Raw genomic sequence first — 23,552 nt, forward strand, 5'->3', positions numbered from 1 at the left:
TATGTAAAAAGAAAAAGTCCCGGTAACATTTTATACTAATGTGCTTGTAATAACTGTTTGTTAATAGACAACGAGGGCCTTAAAAGTCCTTATATGATGCTTATCAGCATTAATCAGACTATGTAACTGTTTGTAAAAGCATTTATGTTTGACATTTATAAGCACTTCTGCTAACAGTTTATAGACTTCCACAGTCTATAAGCTAACCCTAATGACACCTACTGACACCTATACATACATACACACACACACACACGCACGCACACACACACACACACACACACACACACCAGACATCTTGGTGTCCTTTATGGCTCCATACTACCACAAGGTGGTCAAACACTATATTACAACTGTGTCATTTCATCCAACTCATTATGGGAACAGTTTTTTGATTCACAGCATGTGTGCCACCTTCATCATGCCCCTCGTCAGTGGGGTCAGAACCTGAGAGGGCAAAACAATACTGGTTGTAGTATTAAAGATGTTATTCCAACCTGCAGACAAGCTCACACACACAGAGTGTCCTTGTTGGAGACACGCTGTTTAACAAGGGTCTCATTCATGCATTTTAATTCCCTCCCATCCTCCTCTGCTCCCTGCATGAGAAGCCGGAGCCAAACCAAGCGGGTTCCCCCGGAGGGAATGTGAGAAGCCACGGTGTGACGTGAGGTGGCCCAGGTGGGGGAGACCTGAGAGTCTCAAATTCATTGGTCCACCGGTCAGTAGTCCGGTTGGGATCCTCTCCTGCGTCACAAGTGATGCAGGATGAGGGGATCCCCAAAGACCTTTCCCACCACTTCTTTACCAGCTTGTCTGGAGACAAATGACACTGACGGCAGCTCCAAATTGGTGATTAGTCTGTGAGAGACACACGGCTTAAAGAACGACAGTATATGGATCAACTAAAACTTGAGAAGTAAGCTTGTTTTGCTTTTCTCTCCTTGTTTGGTATCAGCTGTGTTTATAAGTACATTTTTTGTATTATGTGACCGAAGTTTGACACAGGAAGTGTTATCAAATTTTAAAATCATGTCAATAAGAAATATATACAATGGACACTTTACCAATAGAGGCTTGTCTCTGTGCTGCTCTGCTCATGGTAGACTGACGTTTAAAGGGACAAAATTTTCCTCTCACCTGCAGTGCTTAAAATCCCATATTTTGTGCAACATGTATCTTTGCTTTTATACTTTAAAGGTCCCCTGTATAGGATTTAGGAGATCTATTGGCAGAAATGGAATATAATATTCATGTTAATGTGTATAATCACCTGAAAAGAGTTGTGTTTTTTTCTCCCTTAGACTGAGGCCTTTACAAAGGGAGTTAGTTCTCTTCATGGATCTAACCAGGGGAAATCTGGATACGGTGTTGGAGGCAGAGCCCTGTTGATTCCTATGGAAGCTGCTCAGTGTTGAGCTTCCCAGGTATAGATTTACCTGTGTCTTCTGTGCCGTGTGGCCCATGGAGCATGCACACTAGAGACATCCACCCTCTGAGCCGGCTAACTTGAACAGAGATAAAATTATTCAATTGTACGGCTCATCCACACTTTCCACATAATATCGGACCAAATGGTATTGTATCCACAGTTTTACAGCAGCTTTCTTTTACAATGTAAGCTTATGGGAAAAAAGGCTTTTTGTGCCCGAGTGCATCACATGATGTTGTAGTTACACAGTTTGGCCACTACGCCACTGTTCCTGAGGGCTTGGTTCTCATGGATAACACACGACACATTACAGTGATGGCACCATTTTAACTTTCTTTCCTCTACCTGACAGCATGCTCACCTGTCACTGAGGCCCAGCGTGGCCACTGCCTCCCAGGACCAGTCAGACGAATCACCCGATACGTGCTAGAACTTTTGTGTTTGTGTTGAGTGTGGTTGTGTGCACAGGTATTATGAACTCAGGAGCATGACTGGTGAGCTGGAGCGGCCCTGTGTGCCTTGTTACAGCCATGACACAGTCAATAAAGAGTGTTTGCTTCTGACAGCTCAAGGCTCTAAAGTAGGCAAGACCCAGAGATAAACCATAGAGCGAACAATGGTAATAAGCTTGTATAAATAGTTTTATTGACTGGTGATTTTGCAGGGATGTTTAAAGGAAAAGTTATAACTGTTGTCCACACAGAGAGTGCTGTCACTGAGCCCCAAGAGAAGAGTGAGCAGCTACTTTTTCATTTCAACTCTTTCCTTCAATTACTGACTTCCTGTTTAATCAAAGAGTAAAAGAAGAAATCCTTTTCAACGGTCCTGATTGGCTCAGCAGCAGCTTCCTCCATTTTCCTCATTGCTCTGCTGCTTTGGGTGTTCCCTCTGACTGCTGAGAGACTCAGTGAGTTAGACGCGAAAATGTTCGACGTCTCAGCCTTTTATTTTCAAAAAGAAAAATACGATGCTCAGAGCAGGTACCCTGTTTTCTGTAGACGACCTTCAGCACACACCTTTGTCCAGCCCCACTGCCAGAACAGCCGAACAATCAGAGGCCCCTTCACAGACACTTGGTCCACGTCAAGATCCCCTGAGGTACAAGCTGCTTGATTGCGCGTTCAGTTTTTCCTCTACCATCCCTGTGCAGTTGTTTACATTAATTTCTTCTCTATCCAGAGGTCAGGAGAATGAGGTGCCTCCTCCTTCTCTTGTGATTAATGTCACCACCAGCACAAAGCCCTCCAATCAGAAAGAGAAGAGCATCATGCAGGAGGAACAGCAAAGCTATTCAGTGGAGGAGGTAGAGTGTTTTATAGTGCCAAGGTCAGTAAAAAAAATGGAGATGCTGCTTTCCGGTGATTCCAGTAACATCATTGGACTGGGCTCATGTGGTCGGTTTGTCAGCACACAAACCAACAAACCCAAATCACACACAAAAAAACAAATGTAATTACTAATAATCTCCTCTTGCCATGGAGAGAGTTTGGGCTTTCTCTGCTGAGGTTTTGAGATTTTCAGCAGACTTCTGCCATCACCCGAGCTGGAGGAATGGAAATTCATTTGTGGTGAACAAAAGCATGGGAAAATGACATTTAAATAATCCTTTCCAGAACAAGTTAAATATCTCAGATAATCCACAGAACTCACTGTCAATGGTTTTCCTTAGTTTTTTTTTTCTTTTTAAAAAAAATAGGTCAAATCTTCACTCTTATAGATTTAATTTTATAATACGTATGTAGGCCAGAAATCGTGAACTTCTTGATAAAACTGACACGACTTAATGACAAGCTGACTCCAAGATATCGATCAAAACTCTGTGTACCAATCAGGGCTGTAACTACCAGTTAACTACTGATTTTCAGCTGTATATTTTTAGATTTACACAATCTTTTCTGGATCTGAAACATGATTAACAGCCCACAGTTACAGTTATGTCTTTAAGTGCGCACAAACCCCAACATATTCTATTTAAAGGGGCTCTATGTAACAATTTGCAGGAATTTACATGCATTAATAACTTTTTATTGACCTTATGTGAGCGGATTGTAGTCTCTCACAAGCCTGTGGACGGTTTGTTTGAGTTATTTAAAGCTGCTTGACTGTGGATTTGTTTGTGAAGGATTCTCTGTCCTCCTGGTTTCCAACAAAAACAGTCCAAAGGAAGTGAATTTATGCGCGTTCTCTAGTGCCTGGTCTCAGTGCTTCTCTCGGCACCGCTAACAGGGAGCATGAGTGGCTAACGTTAATTTAGAGAACAAACATAAACCAGTGGACGATTTGCAACCAAAGGGTGCCCCATCCTGTAATTCACATTTAACTTGCATTACATTGTTCAAGGTATTTAGTTATTAACCTCGTTTTTTATTGTTCTAGTTTTTAATTATATTTATATTTTTACAAATTCTAAAAATCTGAACATTTGAAATAAAAAAATATATTTAAAAATCAAATAAAATTTGTACAATATTTCTTGGTGTAAGATTATTTATGTGACGTGCCGCCTGGAAATTTTTGCCCACAGCTCCAACAGACTCTGGATTTTGTATTTGTACTGTTCTGACTCTGTCCAGGTCAGAGTATCAAGATACTCGACTATCAGTCCAGGACTTGTCGCTGCTCCTGGACTCCTGGTTTTAACAAGACTGGAGCAACATCTGGGTGTCCTGCCTCAGGTCATCACTCATCTCCGAGGCTTCTAGGACCTCACCTACACACCGTTGCCCCAGCCGGCCCAGACTGCTGTGCTCTTACCTTATCCTGAAGTTGTTGCTCGGATTCACAGGGCTGTGGCAATCAAGTGAACACTTAGACCCTACGGAGGTGTTTCCATGACTCCAGCTGTTATACAGTAGTTCTGACCCACTTTGCATGATGACACTGTTATAGATATTTGCATTCCACAAACTTATTCTTCGGACGCAAAGACAATCTCCTCACTGAGATTAATTGATTTTGAGCGAATGAAAGAACTTCTTGTGAGTAAAGAACACTTTTTCACCTAATTGTCCACTGTTGTGCTTTATTTGTTTGGATATTTGCTTCATCAAGTCCCATCTCAATATATTCCTTATTATAATTGATGGCACACGAATGATTAATACCGAGGAGACGTTTTAATTTGTGCTTTGAGTGTTAAATAACACAATATTGAGGCCATTTGAAACTGAACCCTACATGCAGTGTTACTTCCTGTTTACCATGTAAAATAGATGAGAGGCCCTCTGGCTAAAGCATGTGAGACAAACCAGGACAGAGGATGCAGTGTTCAGAGCAAAATAGAGAACACTGAGCCCTGAGAAAAAACTTTATTCTCTCATTGGGAGAAGTTTGGCGACTGACAATTTTCCTCGATCTCTAGCTCTGCAGATTCTCCAGCAAGCTCAAACTGGTAAGATTTGACTTTTTTTTCCCACCATCACTATTTTGTCGAAGCCATCTGAAAAGCAGGTTTACCGTGTTATTTAAAACCTATCTTGCGTTTATTTTGGAAACTCTGAAACTGAGGAGGCTTATGTCAAATATTTCACATCATGAAAGTACTGTATTTGTTTAACTGAACATTCTTGTTTCATGGACGTGTCAAGACCAATTTATTAATTGTTGCCAGTGTCTCTTGTGGATAAACTTTTCCATGTAATAGCATACACCACCTGCCACACGCGCCAGGGGGCGCTCTTGTGTGCAATAGCCAATTTGGCTAGTATCCCCGAGATCGTCTATTTTACAGTTGAGTCACTACAACTCACAACAAAGGTACAGCTTGCGGTTTGCAAACACTTTTTAGTTTGTGATTAAAATCCTCACACAGGCAGAAGAAATCTGCAGAATGATGCAGCCTCTCCTGCGCCATGCAGTTTTCTTGGGAGTTTTCTTGTTCCGCCATGTTTGAAGTTTTTTTTTTTTTTATGTAAGCAGTGAGCTCATAAAATGTAGGCCTTCTTGGCGGTGTTGCATTTGTTCTGCACAAACTAAAAAGATATGTGATTTAAAAATGTCAAATCAAAAACCCTATGGAAGCCCATTTTCAAGAAAAAAATTATAATTTTCATCTCTTAAATATGACTTTGTACCTCATCACTATGACTGACCATGGATATATGTCTTTTAATCAAGCATCTTTGTATAACAAACACTTTTCTGATTCAGTTTGCTGCATCGTCCAGCACTTTTCAGTAATAGGAGATGTTCAGAAACCACTGGACAACCATTCTGAGTGCAGCAGATATACATATTGATCGGTTGTGGTCCACCCTTCAGACTGCAGAGTTATTATAGCAGCAGCAAAGACAACCAGGGGGGCTGGTGATGACAAGGCTAAATGTATTACATTTAGCTAGTGGACAAAAAAAGAGCTAATTTTGCACCTCCCTTGATTTTAACAATAATTAGTGCCGACAGATTTAACGTCAAAACATAGTTATATCTTTGAAATAAAAGATATCTGCTTCAGCTGACCACATCTCAAACACTTTCCCATTCACACAGCAGCGTTTTGAATGCTTTGCGACGCTCCTGTCAGTTTTCCGAAACGGGTCAGAGTGAGCCCTCTTCCGTCGCCACCCTGCCTTTGGTGTCCACGTCCCCGTGGTGTCCAGTCCTACCGGCTGCGATGTGTTACGCGCCCCAGCTTTAGAAAAAAACAGAGAAGGAAAACTTCACAGAAATGGCGGAGGGTGCTACGACTCTCAAAGGCTTGCGAGCCCAAATGGGTAAGAAAAATCTTGGCAACCGTGTTTGTATTTCCCCCCGCTCGTGTCTCACAGTGTGGTAATCACTTCGTGGTGTTTGCTGGCAGCTGCCGCCGCTCGCCGGGTTTTTTGAACGTGTTGCAACGCGGCAGAGCTTTTCTGGCTAGTAAACGTTAGCTCGCTGTCCGGTTATCTGCTGACAATGGATGCGGAAAAAAAAAATCAGCAACTTCTTCCCGCATTAAACGCTTACAAGTCGGGTTGAATTCAGCCGACGTGTTTATACATTCAGGGGAAAAAGCTAAACGAGCTAGCTTAACTCAGAGAAAGTACTTGTAGCAGACGTTAGCTTAAGTTGTTGTAGCTCGGAGCCGGTTGACATATCGCGACTTTAGCTACTTGTCTGGCGCCCAGCCCACATAGCTTGGCTTTATTTTAGCTTTGTTATATTTTAATCACGTTTTCCGACGAGCTGCTGTTGTGTGAATGTATGAAACCAGGTGGACCGACTCCAACTGCTCGGCAAACCAAGCTAACTAGCTGCATTGTAACTGGCACCCGTCAGTAGCTTAGATAACGCTGCTCATCACACGGGGATTATTGTCAAAAGTGATCATCTGCTGTCCCTTTCAGGAAGAGTTTTGCTTCTCTGTTCGTGCATTTTGTGTTAAAAAAGCGATCTGAGTTGATTCCTACAGAAGTTACCAGCTTGTTTTTTCTAGCCGGTTCATAGCACATCAGCAGTTTTGTTTTTAGCTTCCTGCTCCAAACTATCTCATACAAAGTGCTTTTCTCTCTTATATCCATTGCTCTACATTTATGCTTATATGTTGACATATGGCACAACCCCCTCCCCTCTCCAGGGAGGGTAACTATAACAATGTCTGACCTGAATTTCAGATAAAGCTGGGGTGTCAGACGCTGTCAGACACTGAGCTCTGATAAGAGCTGTGGTGGTTGTTTTTTCTTGATGAAGTGATAGAAGAGTTTTGGTTGGACCAGCAGGCCTGTCTGTGTTACAAGTTAGTCCTTGTACATTTTTTGCAAATAGGCTGAAATCTCCCATCAATGCTTCTCACTCCACGCCTCAGCTGGCCCCATCCAGACTTGGACGTGGATGTTTACTGTGTCTGCATCTGTGGGCATGAATGCACAGTTTGTTATGACTCGAGCCGCCGGTGGCCTGACAGTTTTTTTTTATTTTTTTTTTTACTGTTTTAGGGTAAGAGGGAGTTTTCTGCATACCCAGTGTGGGTGTAGGCATGTTTTACTCCTGGCAACAACTGGACCGATTTAGTACTGATCTTCTTCCTGTTTCCATTCAGTATTTTCAATATGGAATTTAAATCCACCCATTTTTGTGGTTTTATGAAAATATCCGCAAAGTTCAGAGCGATGTGAAGTGTTTGAATCCCGGCTTTGTGAGGAATAAAAAAGGATGTGGAGTCGCTCTGCCTCCAGTCAGAGCAGAGGACTGACAATAATAAAATAACGCCAGGAATCTAGCTCATGTGCATTTCCACAAGAATGTGAGCGAGGAGAAAATGTACCCTGCTATTATGAAGGGAGATCGCGCTACTGCGAGTCACACTGCAAGGTTATCCTGATCCTGGCTCAGCAATCGCTGCTGCAGAATTAAAAGCATGAGAAATATTTCAAAGCTGGTTGGATTTAACCAGAAGAGGAAATGGACCAGCCTCAATTTCAGTAGTTTCTTGGATCTGTCTACTTAGTTTTGCTGTTCTAGAACAAATGCCCCATCCCTGTTTTATTCTACCATCATAGTGTGTATTACAGTGTGCATGCGCTCGCATACACACGCCAAAGATTTGAATAGCAAAGCATGGTAGTTTGTATAAGCATGAACTAAGGTCAGTCTGTCATCAGAATAGTGTAGCTCATAAGGTTATGTTGGTATGCTTATATATCATACATTTCTTTAGCTTCATTTTGGATTGTTCTTGTTTTTCTTTTATTTCACTCTCTAACATTTAACACATCAGCATGCTCGCAAGTTCCCTGCCAGCTTTGCCCAGAGACTTGGGATGGCTTTGAGGATAATTTCCAAAATTGTCCAGTTCTTGAGTCAATTTCAGTTAGTGATGCTCACACATTGCTGGGTTTTTCCCTGCCATTATAAGTCATAGGCACAACACCAAAGCCAGATGAATGTAAAACCAATGTGGAGAGCATCAAAACTAAAAAAGTTTTTCAACTTTTTGTACACACATATGGTAATAATCGTGATCTAAAATGGTGTAAAATTGCCAGCGTTTCTTAGTGGAAGGACCTTCAAAACCCCCACAAAATACATGCACCTAAGTCCTCCACAAACCTAGGAAAACACTGCATTGTCAACAACTACATAACACCGGGATTTTGATTTAATGTGCTACATGTGTTGAGCTACAAACAGTGTGTACAAAGATAAGATATGTGAATTTGGGCTGTTAATTGTATGTGTCACAGATTGTTAGGGCAGGCTGTTTTGGTTCAGGAAGGCTTACAAACCAAATGATTACAGGTGTAATAGTCTTAATAAAGTGTATATAAATATTAAACCCAGAATATTCGTAATATATCGTCAACTTTGACAACTTAGTATTTTATCATTGAATATCTGTACTACATTTGCACTGTCTGCCATTTTCATGTGTCTCCACAGAGATTCAACAATAAAACAATCTGAACACTGTAAAACCTGCACTGTTTTAGCTTCCCACACAAAGAGTCAAGCAGAAACTGGATTGTTGACTATAATTGATAATGGTTTTGGTTATAATTAGATCCTTTCAAGTGTCCATCTCCACAAGAAAATGCAGTCCACCTGGTAGAGTTGACTCCCCAGCAAACTGGGATGGGTCATTATTATCCTGCCAGGCCCAGTACTGCAAATAGCCATGGCTTACCTTTGCATGAACAGGTCTCGTGTAATCCCAATAGAAGATCTGGTGTGTGCGTTTGTGCGCGCACGTGTGTGAGCGTGCATCAGCGTCAGTGTTATCTGAGGGCCTGAAATCTTGAGCCAGCGATGGGAAGCTTTGTGCCACAGATGGCTAAGAATGTTTTTACTGCAGACCTCTACTACACAAGACAATTTTACTGATTTTGGACAAAATTAACAAAAAAAAGGAACTAGTTACTGGTTCAGGTTGTTGATGAAACCATACATACTTTTTTACTCGCCAGCAAATGGCTGTGCACCCTTTTATTAAGCAGCGCAGACACTTCCTGTGCAACAAACTACTTAATTGTACCGTGCAGCAGGACACAGTAGAGGCTGCAGCTCTAAAGAGGGACAGAAAAGAGTCCTAACACACTCTTGCTTCCCCAACATGACACAAAAGAAATGTCTAAAGACCTTGCGTGTTATTTAGAGAACTAGGATTTGATCAGTGGTGGCAATCAACTAGAAGTGTTATGATGTAATGCCGGCTGGCCTGTTTCCTGTTTGGTGTTTTTGTCTAGCCTGCAGGGCAGCCTTGTCATCACCAGCCCCCCTGGTGGTCTTTGCTGCTGCTATAATAACTCTGCCGGGGACTACAACCAATCAATATGTATATCTACTGCACTCAGAATGGTTGTCCAGTGGTTTTTGAACATCTCCTATTACTGAAAACTGCTGGACGATGCAGTAAACTGAATCAGAATAGTGTTTGTTATAGCTTTTTACACTGTTTCTTGTTATTTTGTTTCTCCTTAATAGCAGGGGCTGCCATGGTATTTTCATTGTGTTGTTTTGCACAGCAGTACAGTGAAAATAAAGTTTCTTGACCCTTGTGTATAAATTTATATGCCACACCAATACCAACTGGATTAATTACCACTTAAAGATTGACATTATTGCCTACTTTTACTCCGATAATGCCATCGACCAGGTCAGGTATATAACTAGTAACCAGGTTAATTTGAACATTTTTCTTCCTTTTCTTTTGATGCATTTAGCTGAGTCTGTTGATGCAGCGGCGTTAATGTATGCTAATGTGTGCAAATCTCCATAGTGATGGAGTGATGGGAGACAGCTCCTCTGATTGGCTCTTTTCTTTTCTATGAGCACACCTGGCTCTCTTGAGGTTTGTTGGACTAACAGAATCTCTTCCTGAACATGTGTGTCATTGGAGAGTGTGTTGATTTTATTTAACGGTGCCGTTTCTGACTCGGCCTAATTTTGCACTTACTTAGCTTCTTACAGAACAATGAGTGCAGTCAGTGTGGTTACAGCATCAGTGTTGTTACAACAGATGATTTTATGCATAAGTAGCGTCTTGCGTCAAAAGAAAGAGTGTGCATGTTTTATCTTAGCAGCTGTTACCTACTCAGCCCCTTTACCTTCCTGTCTGCTTTTACTTCCCTCTAAGGAACAGAGAGTGCAGTTAGCTTGAAGTCTAAATCCTGTCATGTCATGGACGACGGTCATACTGTTGAAACTTAATATTTGGGGTCTTAAACTAACTTTCATGCAAGTTAATACTGTTTGAGCAGCCTCTTAATAGATTGTATCCTGGATCTACTGATTATGGATTGCAGTATCAGCATCATTCATTCAGAAGGTGTTGCTGTTGATAAAAACACAAATGTGAAGTAATAGTTGCTTGTAAATTGACACTTACGCTAATGAGTAATCCTTCAAAGCTTTTACCGCTCTGTTCCCTTTATTTAGCAGTGAGTCATCTCATTTCACAGTCAATGTCTTCGCTGATACAGGCCTGAGTACGGATGAGTAGCTCTTCATCCATCCTGAGCTGCTGTATCACTAAGCAACAGTTACAGTGTGTTTTTTTTTTTTTTTATTATAATTATTTTTGCCTTTATATGAACAGGGAAGATTGAGTAAAAGAGTGAGATATGATGTGAGACAGATTCTGGGCCAGAACATTTCGGTTCAGTCAACAAGATTTAATATCCCAGCATCTGTTAACATCTTTTTCTCTGGAGAGATAGTTGTGTTTTTACTTTGGTTGTGATTCATTAATGCTAGAATTAGACTGCTTTTTCTTCTGAATATAGATCAGCTCCTTTCGCCAGCAGTGCCCCATCTGTTTTTCCTGTCTATTCTCTTGTGTAAAAGGGAATGTCTGTGTTGACATTAGGTTAATAGCAGTTTCTTCACCGTCCCAAAACACATATGTTAATAATGTCAGCTAAACATACAGTGTGATACTGTTTACAAGCACTATTGTATGCTAAATATTGCTGAACAAGCCGTGTAAAAAATGTGGGCATGTGCAGGTTTCCTTGTTTGCTTTGAGGTCAGTGTGTTCTTTGTGGTATTGTATGTTTTCCACCGCTCATACAATCTCGATGCACAGAATTGGGCTGTGCGATATATGTTGTGTGAAAATAGAAAACGTCTGTCCTTTCATTCATGTCGGTGTGTCCTGCTCTTTGCAGCAATATTTTTCATCATTTGTATGACGCTTTGCGTTCTTCAGCTTGACACGGATGCAGGCAGGAAATTTTCATGAAGGCAGCACGAACATAGAGGAGAGTGAACGTGACACAGGACAGGGTCATTCTGAACAGGAGAAGGAAACCCTAATAATGTAGACTAAACAAGGAGCTAGTACTTAGCCCTACTCACTGGTAGGGTCGAAGAACGGAGTCAAAAGTGAAGTGGTCGGTATACTTCCACTGGGCATTAGCTGCAGACTTTGACCCTCATAAGCTTCTTTGACTGGAGAGCATCAATGCTGATACAGATAATCAGTGCACATTTGCTTGCATTGTCAGCTGTTTTGCTCTGTCCATCTCCTGGTAAATCTGAAATCTTTTTTTTCTACAGCTAGTTTATTAGAATTATTTTGTCAAAATCTTTTGAGAGTTGTATAGCCATTCTTATAATGTGTATCCAGATACCCAGTTATGTTTGTTATTTCGTCTTGCGTGCACTTACAAATCTTCCTTTGGTTCAGGGGTGCAAACATAGCAGATTTATTGTCAGCTAAGTGAATATTGTGACTCGATTTGTCGGTGTCACTTCGTGTAAGAAGGGCCCGTCATCCTCTCTGTTTTCCAGAGTCAATTTCCATACAGATAGGACATGCACGCGATGCTGTGCTGGGAAACCATGACCAGTGTGGTGGGCACTGCATGATAGTTTTACATGAGCTAATATGGTAAAAGGTGTTGCTTACTTTGACGTCCAATAAGCACCTCCATGCAACCGTTTCAATTCACTGTGGCACTTCTTGTGGAGACAGATGTCTGTGGCAAATAAGGCTGCATTGCTACTTTTTATAGCTGATCAATCAAGAAATTCTACCTGGTGAATCGCTGGTGGAAAGAGATTACATGTGAAGTAGCAGAAAGTTTGTTAATCGCTTTTCTGATGAGGGATGGGAGAAATTACAGTTCTACAGGGAAGTAGTGTCAGAATAACTAAAAAGTGAAAATACGAGAGCTTGAAAATGAAGCTGTACTTACCTGCACGAGTGCAACAACACACAGCACTCTTAAGTGTAGACAGAGATGGTCACAGTTTTAACTCCTTGCTTGATCCCAAGCAAGGTCACATTACTGTCAGCGGTTATCCCCTGCTTGGAGGGCGCATATGATCATGACTCAGCACACCATGTCACAAGCATGCATTACTGAGCCGATGGGGCATTTCTTATCTATTCTCTCCTCCAGAAAAATGATACCAATAAGATAACTGATAATTTCACATCTGGGAATTTTAAGAACAAGTTCATAAGTGTTCATGCACACCTGAGGTTAAGAAGTAATAAGCGAAGATGGATGATTTATATCCTATAGCTCTAATAAAATTTGCTTCTCCCTTGCAGAACATGTAAAGCAACTTGCAATGGTGTTCTCTTCCTCTTCCACACCACACAACATCCACACCAGCGACAACATGTTTGGCTTTAGTCTACACTGTGTGGCTCTACCCAGGCGCTGCAGTTTGATCTCATTTTCATACTATTATATGCAGATCACAAGCAGCACATTAGTTTTGATGGGTATAGTGACGGTAGAATTTTATGTTAGCGATGGAGACAGTGAGAAACTTTCAGACCACAGTCAGAAGTGTTCATTAATAATGTGAACATCTCATGTCTGACCATAGTTTAGCCTCTTTGTCAGCAGTTCTTTTAATGCTGAATACACACCGACACAGGAGAAAAGGCTGATACCAGGGCTCATAAAGCTTGATCACGTCCTCACTGTTTCCTTCCTTCCTGCCCCTGTAGCTGCTAACCATGATGTGCTATTGACCCCCTGGTGGTCCTGGCGGTCGAGTTGATGTCTTTGCTACCTTGAACGCATGTTTCTAACCCCTGCCTTTATTTGGAATTGCTCAATTTTGTGTATGAGTATTAAAACAAAATGGTCTCCAGGGACAGTAATATTTTCTCTCTGTAGTGCTAGAAGTCACATCTCAAAAGAACAGCAGAAATTTTATGATAGAACAGTTAGCTGCAAGCGTAGGAAGACCTGAGGCTGATTTTTGCTGATATTCTGGTTTGTCAAGGTGGCTGTAGCAGAGCAGAAGCTGATTGTGCATGTGGAAATTTGTCCTATATTGATTTTGCTTTATGTTTTAGGGAGTGGCATATGAGCTGTATATCAGGAAGCTCACAAGGGTTTGTTTCCAGACATGTTTCTCACAGCAGCCCATGCCTCCGAGCTGGTCACAGAAAGCAGTGTATGGTTGGCTACAGGGTTGACCATGAGCGGGGGGTTATGTCAGATGGCTGAATAGCTGGATTGTTCTGTAGCGTCAAATCCGTTGGATCTCTCTAGAACTAGCATTCCTATGGAGAGCAAACAAAGCACAGAGAAAATCGGCTGATTTAAACTTGATTGGTTTGGAGTACCAAAAGCAATCCTGTCTCCCTGATATTATTTGATATACCTGCTTTGTAAGACATGAGATGAAGTGACTCTAATTCTCTGTGTGTATGGTCTGTGGTTTCCTAAATACAGCTGCAGCTGCACAGGCACAAGCCGAGGAGCGGCGCAGCCTGTCAGGGAACAGTCCAGGACCTACAACCAACCCACCAGCTAAACCTCAGGGGTGTAAGCCAGGTAAATGACACCACACCTTGACACAGAAACAGATCGGTTCTCACAGATACTGCCCTGTCACCGCGCTATTGTCTTCCATAATCTGAACCATTAGATGCAACACAATATACTTCCACCACCCTCTCAGTGTGGCTTAATGAAGGTAAATCTTAGTCATCATCTTATTACCGTAACAGTTGGCAAAGCTCATTAATGACAGTCACATGAACACATCTGCCTGCCTGATTCAAAGCCTTCATAACACTATGCTGCATTATAATCCGTCCCTTTGTCCCATGAATACAAATTGCTGCACATGTTTTACCTTTTAAACACATATACAAATGGATGTGTCTGCAGTCATTGACGGTGCCGCACTTAGAATAGACGACCGACTGCGAGTGGCTAAAGAGAGACGAGAAGAAGCAGACAAACAACACGGTAAGGGGGTGATCCTAGTTGCAGTGTGAAATTATTTTAGCCCTAACTTCCCTGTGATATGTGAAATTTACCCTGTTAATTGTAGATGTAACAGAATATATACTATTTTTTAAAGAAGAAAGAAATCATTACATTTTAGTACCAGGAATTTTCTCATTGGCATAAGAAGACAACATACTAATGATTGACTTTTTTGCCTTTTTGTGTGCGCTCAGCTTTACGAGAGTCTCAGATTATGGAGCGAGAGCGCAAGGCCAAACTGCAAGTGGAGCGTCAGTTGGAGGAGCGCCAGAAAAAGGTTGATGAACAGAGGAGAAAGGAGGAGCAGAAACGACTGGCTGTGGAGGAGAAGAGGAAGCTGAAACAGGAAGAGGAAAAGGTAGATGCAGCATGGGCGGAGCCTCAGAGCAGTGCTCCTTGTTGATTTGACATTTACATAGAAACACAAATTTCGATTGCAGTGTTTCATTTATATAGTAGAAAACAGAGGAACGACAGAGAATATTGAATGAGGACAGTTATCTGTACTTTGAAGTAAAGTTATGATATTGTCAGGTCCCGTCCTCTCTGCTTTAGGTTTAGGAACGAAGGTTGCTCTGCTGTAAGTGACTCACATTTTTATCTTCCTTCTGCACCTGTCATGCTGCAGGAGCACTACGAAGCAGTGATGCGGCGGACATTGGAGCGTAGTCAGCGTGTGGAGCAGAGGCAGAAAAGATGGTCCTGGGGAGGACTGTCCACAGACTCTGATGGACGAACAGGTAGAGGCCCTTTCTTTGGCCAAAAAGTTCACCCTTTCCTTTCTGCTCTTTTGTTCAATTTGACTTTCATCATCCACTTGCCATGGTCGTGAAAGAGCAAGTCAGGATACACAAAAAGTGCCACACACGCAACAGAAATGAAAAAACAAGACGTGAAAGTGGTCAAGTTCTGGTGAAATCCAGCCATAATGTACATAAAAGCAGTTTAAAGCTATTGTTGATGATGCCAGATGAGTTGGCTGGTATTGACTTGCATGACACTCAGACAAACATGGTTATTTAGAAAAAGACGCAGTCCTCACTCTGTAATTCAAAAATAGACAGAGGTGACTGTGTCTTTATACCTCAAAATTTAGCTGCTATAAGTTTGGTAGCTAAGAGCAAAACAGTAACTTCTCCTGTCATATTATATTTGTGTTGAATTGCATCCCTGTAAGTCATTTTTAGGCCTTGTTAGCCACTAGTTTGGTAATATTTGAGCCGTAATGCATTATGTATAATTTTTTAAAGCTTGTCAACTTAATTTAACAACTTAACTATTTTTGTGAAAGCTGAAAACATAATCTGATAACTCAAAAATCCACATTTTGTTTACTGAAATCTGAAGAATTAAATGTAAATGACAACTGTACATGTAGTCTGTCACATTACTACACGCATGAGATATCACTTGACTCATCTGCACAATCACTTCCACTGTTTGACACTCAGACAATAACCCACAATGTTCTGCAGAAAACTACAGACCGTTTGTGACGTAGAAGTAAATGGGTCTGTAGAGTACCAGCTGATGACTGTCAATGTTAATTTGGTGCCAAGACTGTAACTACTCAATGCTCCATGTCAAACCAGGTTTCAGCTCCTTTCTCTTCCATTCTATGACGGATGTGCCTCAGCATCATGTATGTTATGGCTCCTCTCTGAGAGCTGTGTTTTCCCACAGGAGACTCTGATGCGGGCGCCTCATCTCCAGTAACAATAGTTATCTCCCCTGCCTCGCCAGAAAAGCCACCAAGGAGTCGACAAGGTTTTGTTTGTTGATAATTTGCTCACCGATGTAGCAACACAGCATGAAGTGGTGCTGGCACTCCAGATAGCTTGGTTACCTTTTCCTCCCACCATCTTCCCTCACCGACCAACCCTCACCTGCGCTCTAACTGGCAGTTTTTCACTAACCATTTCTTGTATGAGGCCTGTGTTCTGAATGTGCCTTGTGCTGGGTGAATAGCTGGAAGTGTAGCTTTAAGTTTTTTCACTCACTCACACCGTCGAAACACTTCCAGGTCACATGGGCGACTTCGCATGGAAGCCTGACATGAAACACAGGACTAATATCTCTCTGGCACGGATCATATGACAATGATGCTCCCGTCTTTGGAGTGGTCAAACAAAAGCATCTGTTGTTGACTAACTGCCATGCCCGGCTCTTAAACCACCGCAACTTTGTTGTGGTTTGCTAAAAGTCTACATTGTCATGTTAAACATGATATTGACGTCTGAATTCATACTTTATATCATGTATTTTTCATGGTTTAATGGCTATATTATGTAAGTAGAAATATTTTTTAGTTTTGGTATATCAAAGCAACATACCACCCATTGCATATTAGGGGTATTAAGATCTTGCAGAACCTTGTACTCCCTTGTGTGCACCCAAATGCCTTTCCCAATAGCCAACCTCCAGTTTAAACCCCGCCTCCCTTGTCTGTCTATCCTCCTCCCTCCTAGTGGACAAGCGATCCACATCCACCATGAACCTGAAACAGCCGTCTGAGGCTGGCATCAGCAAACGCCTATCCTCCTCCTCTGCCACCCTCGTCAAAACTCCCGACAAAAGTAAGTCTCCTGTCTTCCCTCCCCCTCCTTCCTCGTTTACTCCTTCTCCCCCTCCCTTCCTCCTAACCTCCCTGCATTCCTGTGCTGTGTGTTAAGCAATAAAGTAGGTTTTCAGACGAACTGTTATCAGCCAGGTTCATGTTTTTCAGTGATGATAATGTATTGAGATCTACCAGGTGACAATCTGTAGATTATCTGGAACAGACCCACTTTCTCTTCCAACTCTTACGGCTAGAGTGAACTCTGACCCCTGTGCTCTCCATATCCAGGGTTTTACACACAGGCTCACTGGAGCACAGACTGGTAAAAAAAAATACTTTAGCTCTCTGTCTCTGGTTCAAGCTAATGAGAAATTAGCATGGTCTCCCAATATTGCTTTGTCCATTCACTATGCACCTCTATGAAGTACTGAATCAAATCTTCAGAATCAGAAGGGGTCCTTAGCATCAACTTGTGATTTGTAAGTAAATGTACTCGTAGTGGTGTAGAAGCTTCACATATTTTGATTCACAATTGTATTTGATTTCTGCAGAAAAAAATAATCAACACAATCAACTGATTCACATCTCTCCACAGTGTCTAAGGGCTGTCAGTATCATTCCTACTTTTTGATATTACTGATTTTTGTACACCTCCCAAATTTCATATTTATGCTTTTCCTTTTCCAGGCTTCTCTATTTTTTTTCTAAAAAAGTCTGAGAGACTTTGAACCGCTTCACAAGCGAGCGCTGTGTAAATTCACCACTGGGTGTTTCATCATTGTCTCTCAGGGGCTAAGCAGAGGAGCTCGTCTTGTAACCGGTTGCCTAGCAATGGCAATGCTGCTCTGGCCAGTAAGGAAGACGGCAAAAAGCTTCAGGTGGAACAGACAGGTGCAAAAGATCCCCTCTCCATCCCACACCACGCTTTCTTAACAAACCAACACAGATTATAGAGGAAATATTCAATAAGTTCTATTATAAATTAAGCTCTGCCAAAGCTAGATGGATGATAAATGGATGGATGGATGTACTTTATTGATCCCAAATTTGGATATTATTGTGTTACAGCAGCAGGTAATCCAGGCGTTGCAGAAGAACAGTAATACACAGTAAATGTTAGAGCTGGGCATTATCTCAATATTATATTGTTATCGCTATTTGCGACTATATACCGTGTTAGATTTGGGACACCGCTATATTGTGATATGGTCTAAGAGTTGTTTTTCTTGGTTTTAAAGGACACATTACAATAACATTACAAGTGAAGTAATCTGATAAAGTCTCAGACTGTTCTACTTGTTCTAAGGGCTGTCACGATATTGGATTTTCACCAAACAATTATCATAACCAAACAAATTCACGCTAAAGCTATTATCGCGATTCCTCTAGAAATTTGACAAGAAAATGCAATCAAATCTATCTTTAATGTTCTTTTATGGCAGAAGAATTACGCTCAAAATACAAGTGAAGGGAGGTGGAAAGAGTCTGTAATCATAACCATAAAAGATGAGTTACTATGGACTACTCAATTACTATTGAAAAGGCAACCAGATTACCTCATTACCAAAAGATGCACTAGGCAGAACATCTTCTCTGGATTATTATCGATATTATCATATGTGTAATATTAACACAATATCAATATTTCGTTTTTTTAATATCACAGTTATCGTGAATATCACAATATTGACTCCCCTAAATGACATATATATGGTGTGTCTCGATAAAGCCTAAAAATATTGCGATATTGTTTCAAGGCCATATTGCCCAGCCCTATATATTGAAATATACATATCAACACTCGCAGTGAGATATATTTGCCATCAGAAAAATAAAACCCAACAAATAACAAAATAAGTTATAATAGCTCAATTCAGAGTTTAAGGAAAAACCTTAGTATACTCTATAAATAACATGTGTATCTGTAGGATATAGACTATAACAAAAGAATAAACTAGAATACAGTATAGTAAAATATAAACCTAGGATAAAACACTATGTAGCTATGCCAACCACATGTCAAGCTAACTTTGCACATGCTAATGGTTTAAACACACAGCTATTAAAACTACAACAGGTCCCTTTGTTGTAGTATTAATGTTGTGGTAGTCTGAGTTAGCAGACATCAAGCAGACGGTTCCGACTCTCCTCTGTGTTTAAGCATCATCTATTAAACTTGGACATCAGCTGCTGTCTGCAGTAGCCCGGTGACTCACACAAGGCCAAATGAAGTGCACATGACTCTAAACTGTCTCTGGGGTTTCCTTGTTGACTCCTTCCCAGTGCCTGCTTGGCTGTAACTCCACTTTCGTGTCCGTAGGCCGTTCCATGAAGACGAGAAGTTCCTCGCTCACACGAGTAAGTGTGGGCAGAGCGCAGACCCCTTCCAAGCCTGATAAGGGGACAACGGATGATCAAGGTGGCTAGCATGAACAATCAGCTCTCATTTGTTCTCATACATCGCTGCGGCCTCCATTTTGGAATAACAAGCATGTTGCTGTGACGCTAACAGCTTGCTCATTCTGAATTTTCATCGGTTTAAAAAGCTTATCAACACTTTCGGCTACTAAGAGGTTTCGGGGATAACATTCAGTGTCATCAGCTAAACGGGTCTATAATCTTTCAACTCTTCTTTTTGCGTATTCCTTCTTTAAGTCCTTGTTCTCCTTCGATTAAATCTTACTCACTGAATTATCCCTAGGCAGCTGATAAGCTTCTCCGCACTGTTTGTCTGTGATTAACTGGAAACACTGCTTGTTCCATGTATGCATTAACCTCTCTGCTGTTTTTAACCTGTACTGTGCCTTGATTCTCACTGACAGCTGATCTTGTTTTAACCTTTCTTATTGTTTTCTTTTTAAGTGTCAACCCAGGAATGGTTTTGCTGTATTCCCTGTCTGCACTAACAGTGTATTGTTTTGTTGTCACAAAGTGTTGATTGTTTTCTCCCTCCCAGATGACGTCATAGCTGGATTTAAGTCGCTGTGCTCGTGCTTCAGTGTGGTGTGTGTCAGTGCCATCCCACCGTAGCACCCCCAGAGCACAGAAATGACCACGGCAGCTGACTGCAGTCTGTGTATTGCCATTAACCACCAAATGCTTTTGTTTGTCCTGTAGCTGGCCTCTTCGTGCAGATGAGGAGTTGTTCAAAATGTCACTGTTCTGTATTCATGTTTGTTCTGTGTGGTTAACCTAGGCAGTAATACAACTACTGACTTAGCACTGCTCATCTCCAAAAGAAGATTTTCTTCAAGTTTTTTAACCCACATCGTTGTTTTTATAGCTCTAAACTTATCTCAAACTAATAACCCATCTTAATACCTGGGTGCAGAGCAGCGAGCTAAGCTGCCATGCCCCAGGAGCTAGCACTCATCGGCTAACAACAAACAAGTCTGTCTACAACAGATGTCTTCTCAGTAAGGGGCTCCAAAGGGAAGTGTGACTTTGTGCTCTCATTTCGAAGCACGAGCATTTACTGTAGGGACATGTTCCAAAATCAACCCATCAAGACTATTTCCCCTTCTTCTGGTATAAATTCTTCTTTGTGGCTTAGGTAGCAACAATGGCGTAAATGGGGAATTATTCATTCTTCCATTTCATGGAGGCAGGAGCTCTTTGCTTCTGCAGTGAAATCAAGAGTTCACCGTAGTGCTTTCGTAATATGCTGACTTGTTCAGTACTGACTATTATAGTCAGCCTCCTTATTATCCAATTTGCACCTTCTTTATCTTAACTATAGAAAAGTGTGCACTGCAGAATCTAAAGAACTCCTGCCTGGTCACAATCATTTGCTCTATCACTTCTAGGCCTCATTCAGACCAAATCAGGCGTTGCGGCAATAAGTGCAGGGTTGTGCAGTGGTGTGGGCAGACACCATCATCGTTTGGTCTGTAAACTCTGCCTGGATAGCGACCAGTTTCCAGCATCCAGCTTGGGATCAACAAATCTTACATAGAGGCTTTTTTCATCTAGAACAATTTTGCTGAGTATTTCTCCTAACCTGCTGGTGCAGCCTCCTGGGAGTACGATGTTGTTTGAGGAAACTCGGAGCAATTTAGTGGACGTCTGAATGCTTGTGAATTTGTCTCTTTTTGGCGGATATGACAGTATCTTTTTCAACCTGACACCAAATGTATCATGTCAACCAGTGCTAGTAAGAAAGCATAAAAAGCTTCCATTATGTGTATTATAGTAGTTGGTTATATTTATATTGTCATTTTATAAACTTAGTGTAAACCGGTTGAACAATAATACTGTTGACCAGCCGGTTTGATTGCCGACTTGTATGATTGGCCACCGTTTCTCCAAACGTTGATTCTGTGTTAATCTTTCATCTCAGGGCTGCTGCGTTTTTTTTAGTTGTTATTTTTTATTAAATCTCAGCAGTCCGCGCTGCCTTAGCCTTAAACACACTCGTCAAGAAGAATGGGAGGACTGGTGTTTTCACCACAACGCTTGATTTGGTCTGAATGAGTCCTTAGTCTTTGGGTTCTTTCACTTCTCATCTTTCTACCCAGTAGTATTCCTCTGCTGTCTTCAAAGTTCACTAATGTTTCGTTTTTTTCCCATCAGCACACCTCCCTCTACCCCAAGGAACCATTGATTTGACCTCATTTTCTACTTTGACTAATGATTTTCAGTAACCAGACAATCAGTCTCAGCACTCTTCCATGGTGTCCTTTCCTTGCTGTCTTTTACTGGCTCTCCTTATTTTATCGAATGTCACTGAAAGTTAACAGTGTAAAGACAGTTAATAAGGAGCCCATGTAAGATTATTGGGACTTAACCTTCGGTTGTTGATGTTGATTCTCTTCTGCTGGTTAAATCACATGGTGACCTTTCTAAATTTAACTGATCCCCCCTCCCTCCTCTTTGTTTTGCCTTCATCCCCCATTCTCATCCACTTTCTCCTTCTCGGCCTTTCTGTTCTCCTGTGTTCTTTGGGTGATTTTTTTCGGCCGTGTAGCTCACAGGCCACCGGCCGGCACTGTGGACGGAGGGGTCCTTAGTCGCCTGCTCACCCCCACCCAGGCATCTCTAGCTAGGAGCAAGAGCGCCGCCGCCCTGTCAGCTGAAGGAAGAGATGCTCCAGGTAACCTCCGCTTAGGAGACCCTGACAGAGAGGAAGGAGGGCTACGCAGAGCGCGTGGTCTTCCCTACTTACCCTTGTTTTTTATCAGTAGAAAATCAGGCCAATCCCTTTCCTTCACTAGATCTGAGCTTATCCTAGTGCCCTACCCTTTTGGAACAAAGTGAATGGTGGCCTCTTGGTGGTGGTGGAATTACAGAAGTCGTAGCTCCCCGTGTTTAAAAGCCGCTATTGTAATGATCAGCTGTTTGTGTTATGTTATGTTATGTTATGTACAGTAGTTATTTGCAGCAAAGTACACTCATGTGAGAGATCATAGTTACATGGTAAATATTGACAGACACAAACGGCTCCAGCTCACATGCACTTTCAGATCTGACACAATATGCTGTTGTGTGCTGACTTGGCTGCGAGCATTTCTTTGCATCTGAGGAGCCTCAGAGTCCATGCTGGGAGATTTGCTCTAAGCTGCTTACCTGTTGGTTCTTGTTACGTCAGAATCAGACTGTTGTGCTATCACATGTGTTCTGGTAGTTTGGCCAGATTGCTGAGGACCAATACACAGTGCTGAAATGGTAATTACTGGCATTTTCAGTGAATACTGAAGTCGCACTAATCAGATTCAGTATGCCTCCATTCTGGCACAAGATTTTCAACAGACTTGTTTCAGTAAAATATACTCTGAAGCCAACTAGGTGAGGTTTTATGTCACACTGGATGACTTTACATGCTTTACATATTAAGTAAACTGTTTATCTTTGTATGTTTTATGCTCCGATAGGAGGGATTTACAGCACATAAAGCAGCACAGACACCCATAATGAATCTCCTGACACACACTGATGAATGCCTCATTTTTCTTGTTGACTGTTTTTTAAAGAACCATACTGTAAAGCACTGACTCGTTCAAAAGCTGCAACTGGATTCCCCGTGTTGGTTTTAGGTTGTGGTGTTTATTGACCGGCCATTACAAACCCATTAGTGACTATAGATCTTCTGCTAAGTATAGCCACAGTAGAAACATGACACATCTGCCTTTGCTGCAGCAGCAGCTGCAACAACAGCAGTGGCAGGGTACATTTTTGTAGTTAGCCACCATACTGTAGCTGCTCAGTATGCAGTCAGAATTACAGAGCACATTTGTGTTCAGGCTGTGGCAGGGAGAGTTCTCCAGGTCTCGGGATTATCATGGCTAATCCCTCAATCTGACACAGCAAGCTCATAGCCAGTGGACAACAGTATTTACCAACTAAAGGTTGCGCTTAATCTCAGTGCTAAGGACAGTGCTCTTCACCCATTGTCATTCCAGGT

General features: G+C 41.7%; 1 protein-coding gene and 1 pseudogene across 5 annotated transcripts in view; both read left to right on the top strand.

Annotated features, from left to right (window-relative positions):
• The first annotated feature begins 603 nt into the window (after nt 1-603).
• LOC141013037 (uncharacterized) lies at nt 604-4,236 on the top strand (annotated as a pseudogene).
• A 1,839-nt stretch (nt 4,237-6,075) lies between these two features.
• map7d3 (MAP7 domain containing 3) overlaps nt 6,076-23,552 on the top strand; it is a 29,585-nt gene continuing 12,108 nt past the window's right edge. For 2 of the 5 annotated variants that reach the window (XM_073487567.1, XM_073487568.1), the window contains exons 1-10: nt 6,076-6,144; nt 14,053-14,154; nt 14,494-14,574; nt 14,790-14,953; nt 15,224-15,335; nt 16,279-16,362; nt 17,064-17,171; nt 17,942-18,043; nt 19,473-19,571; nt 22,119-22,244. In XM_073487567.1, the coding sequence (XP_073343668.1) occupies nt 6,099-6,144; nt 14,053-14,154; nt 14,494-14,574; nt 14,790-14,953; nt 15,224-15,335; nt 16,279-16,362; nt 17,064-17,171; nt 17,942-18,043; nt 19,473-19,571; nt 22,119-22,244 (1,024 nt within the window). In that variant the 5' untranslated portion in view covers nt 6,076-6,098. The remainder of the gene's footprint in view (nt 6,145-14,052; nt 14,155-14,493; nt 14,575-14,789; nt 14,954-15,223; nt 15,336-16,278; nt 16,363-17,063; nt 17,172-17,941; nt 18,044-19,472; nt 19,572-22,118; nt 22,245-23,552) is intronic. The other 3 variants (XM_073487570.1, XM_073487569.1, XM_073487571.1) reach the window with 3 other exon arrangements.

This window comes from Pagrus major, chromosome 18 (assembly GCF_040436345.1).
Source record: "Pagrus major chromosome 18, Pma_NU_1.0".
In the NCBI taxonomy this organism is placed as follows: domain Eukaryota; kingdom Metazoa; phylum Chordata; class Actinopteri; order Spariformes; family Sparidae; genus Pagrus; species Pagrus major.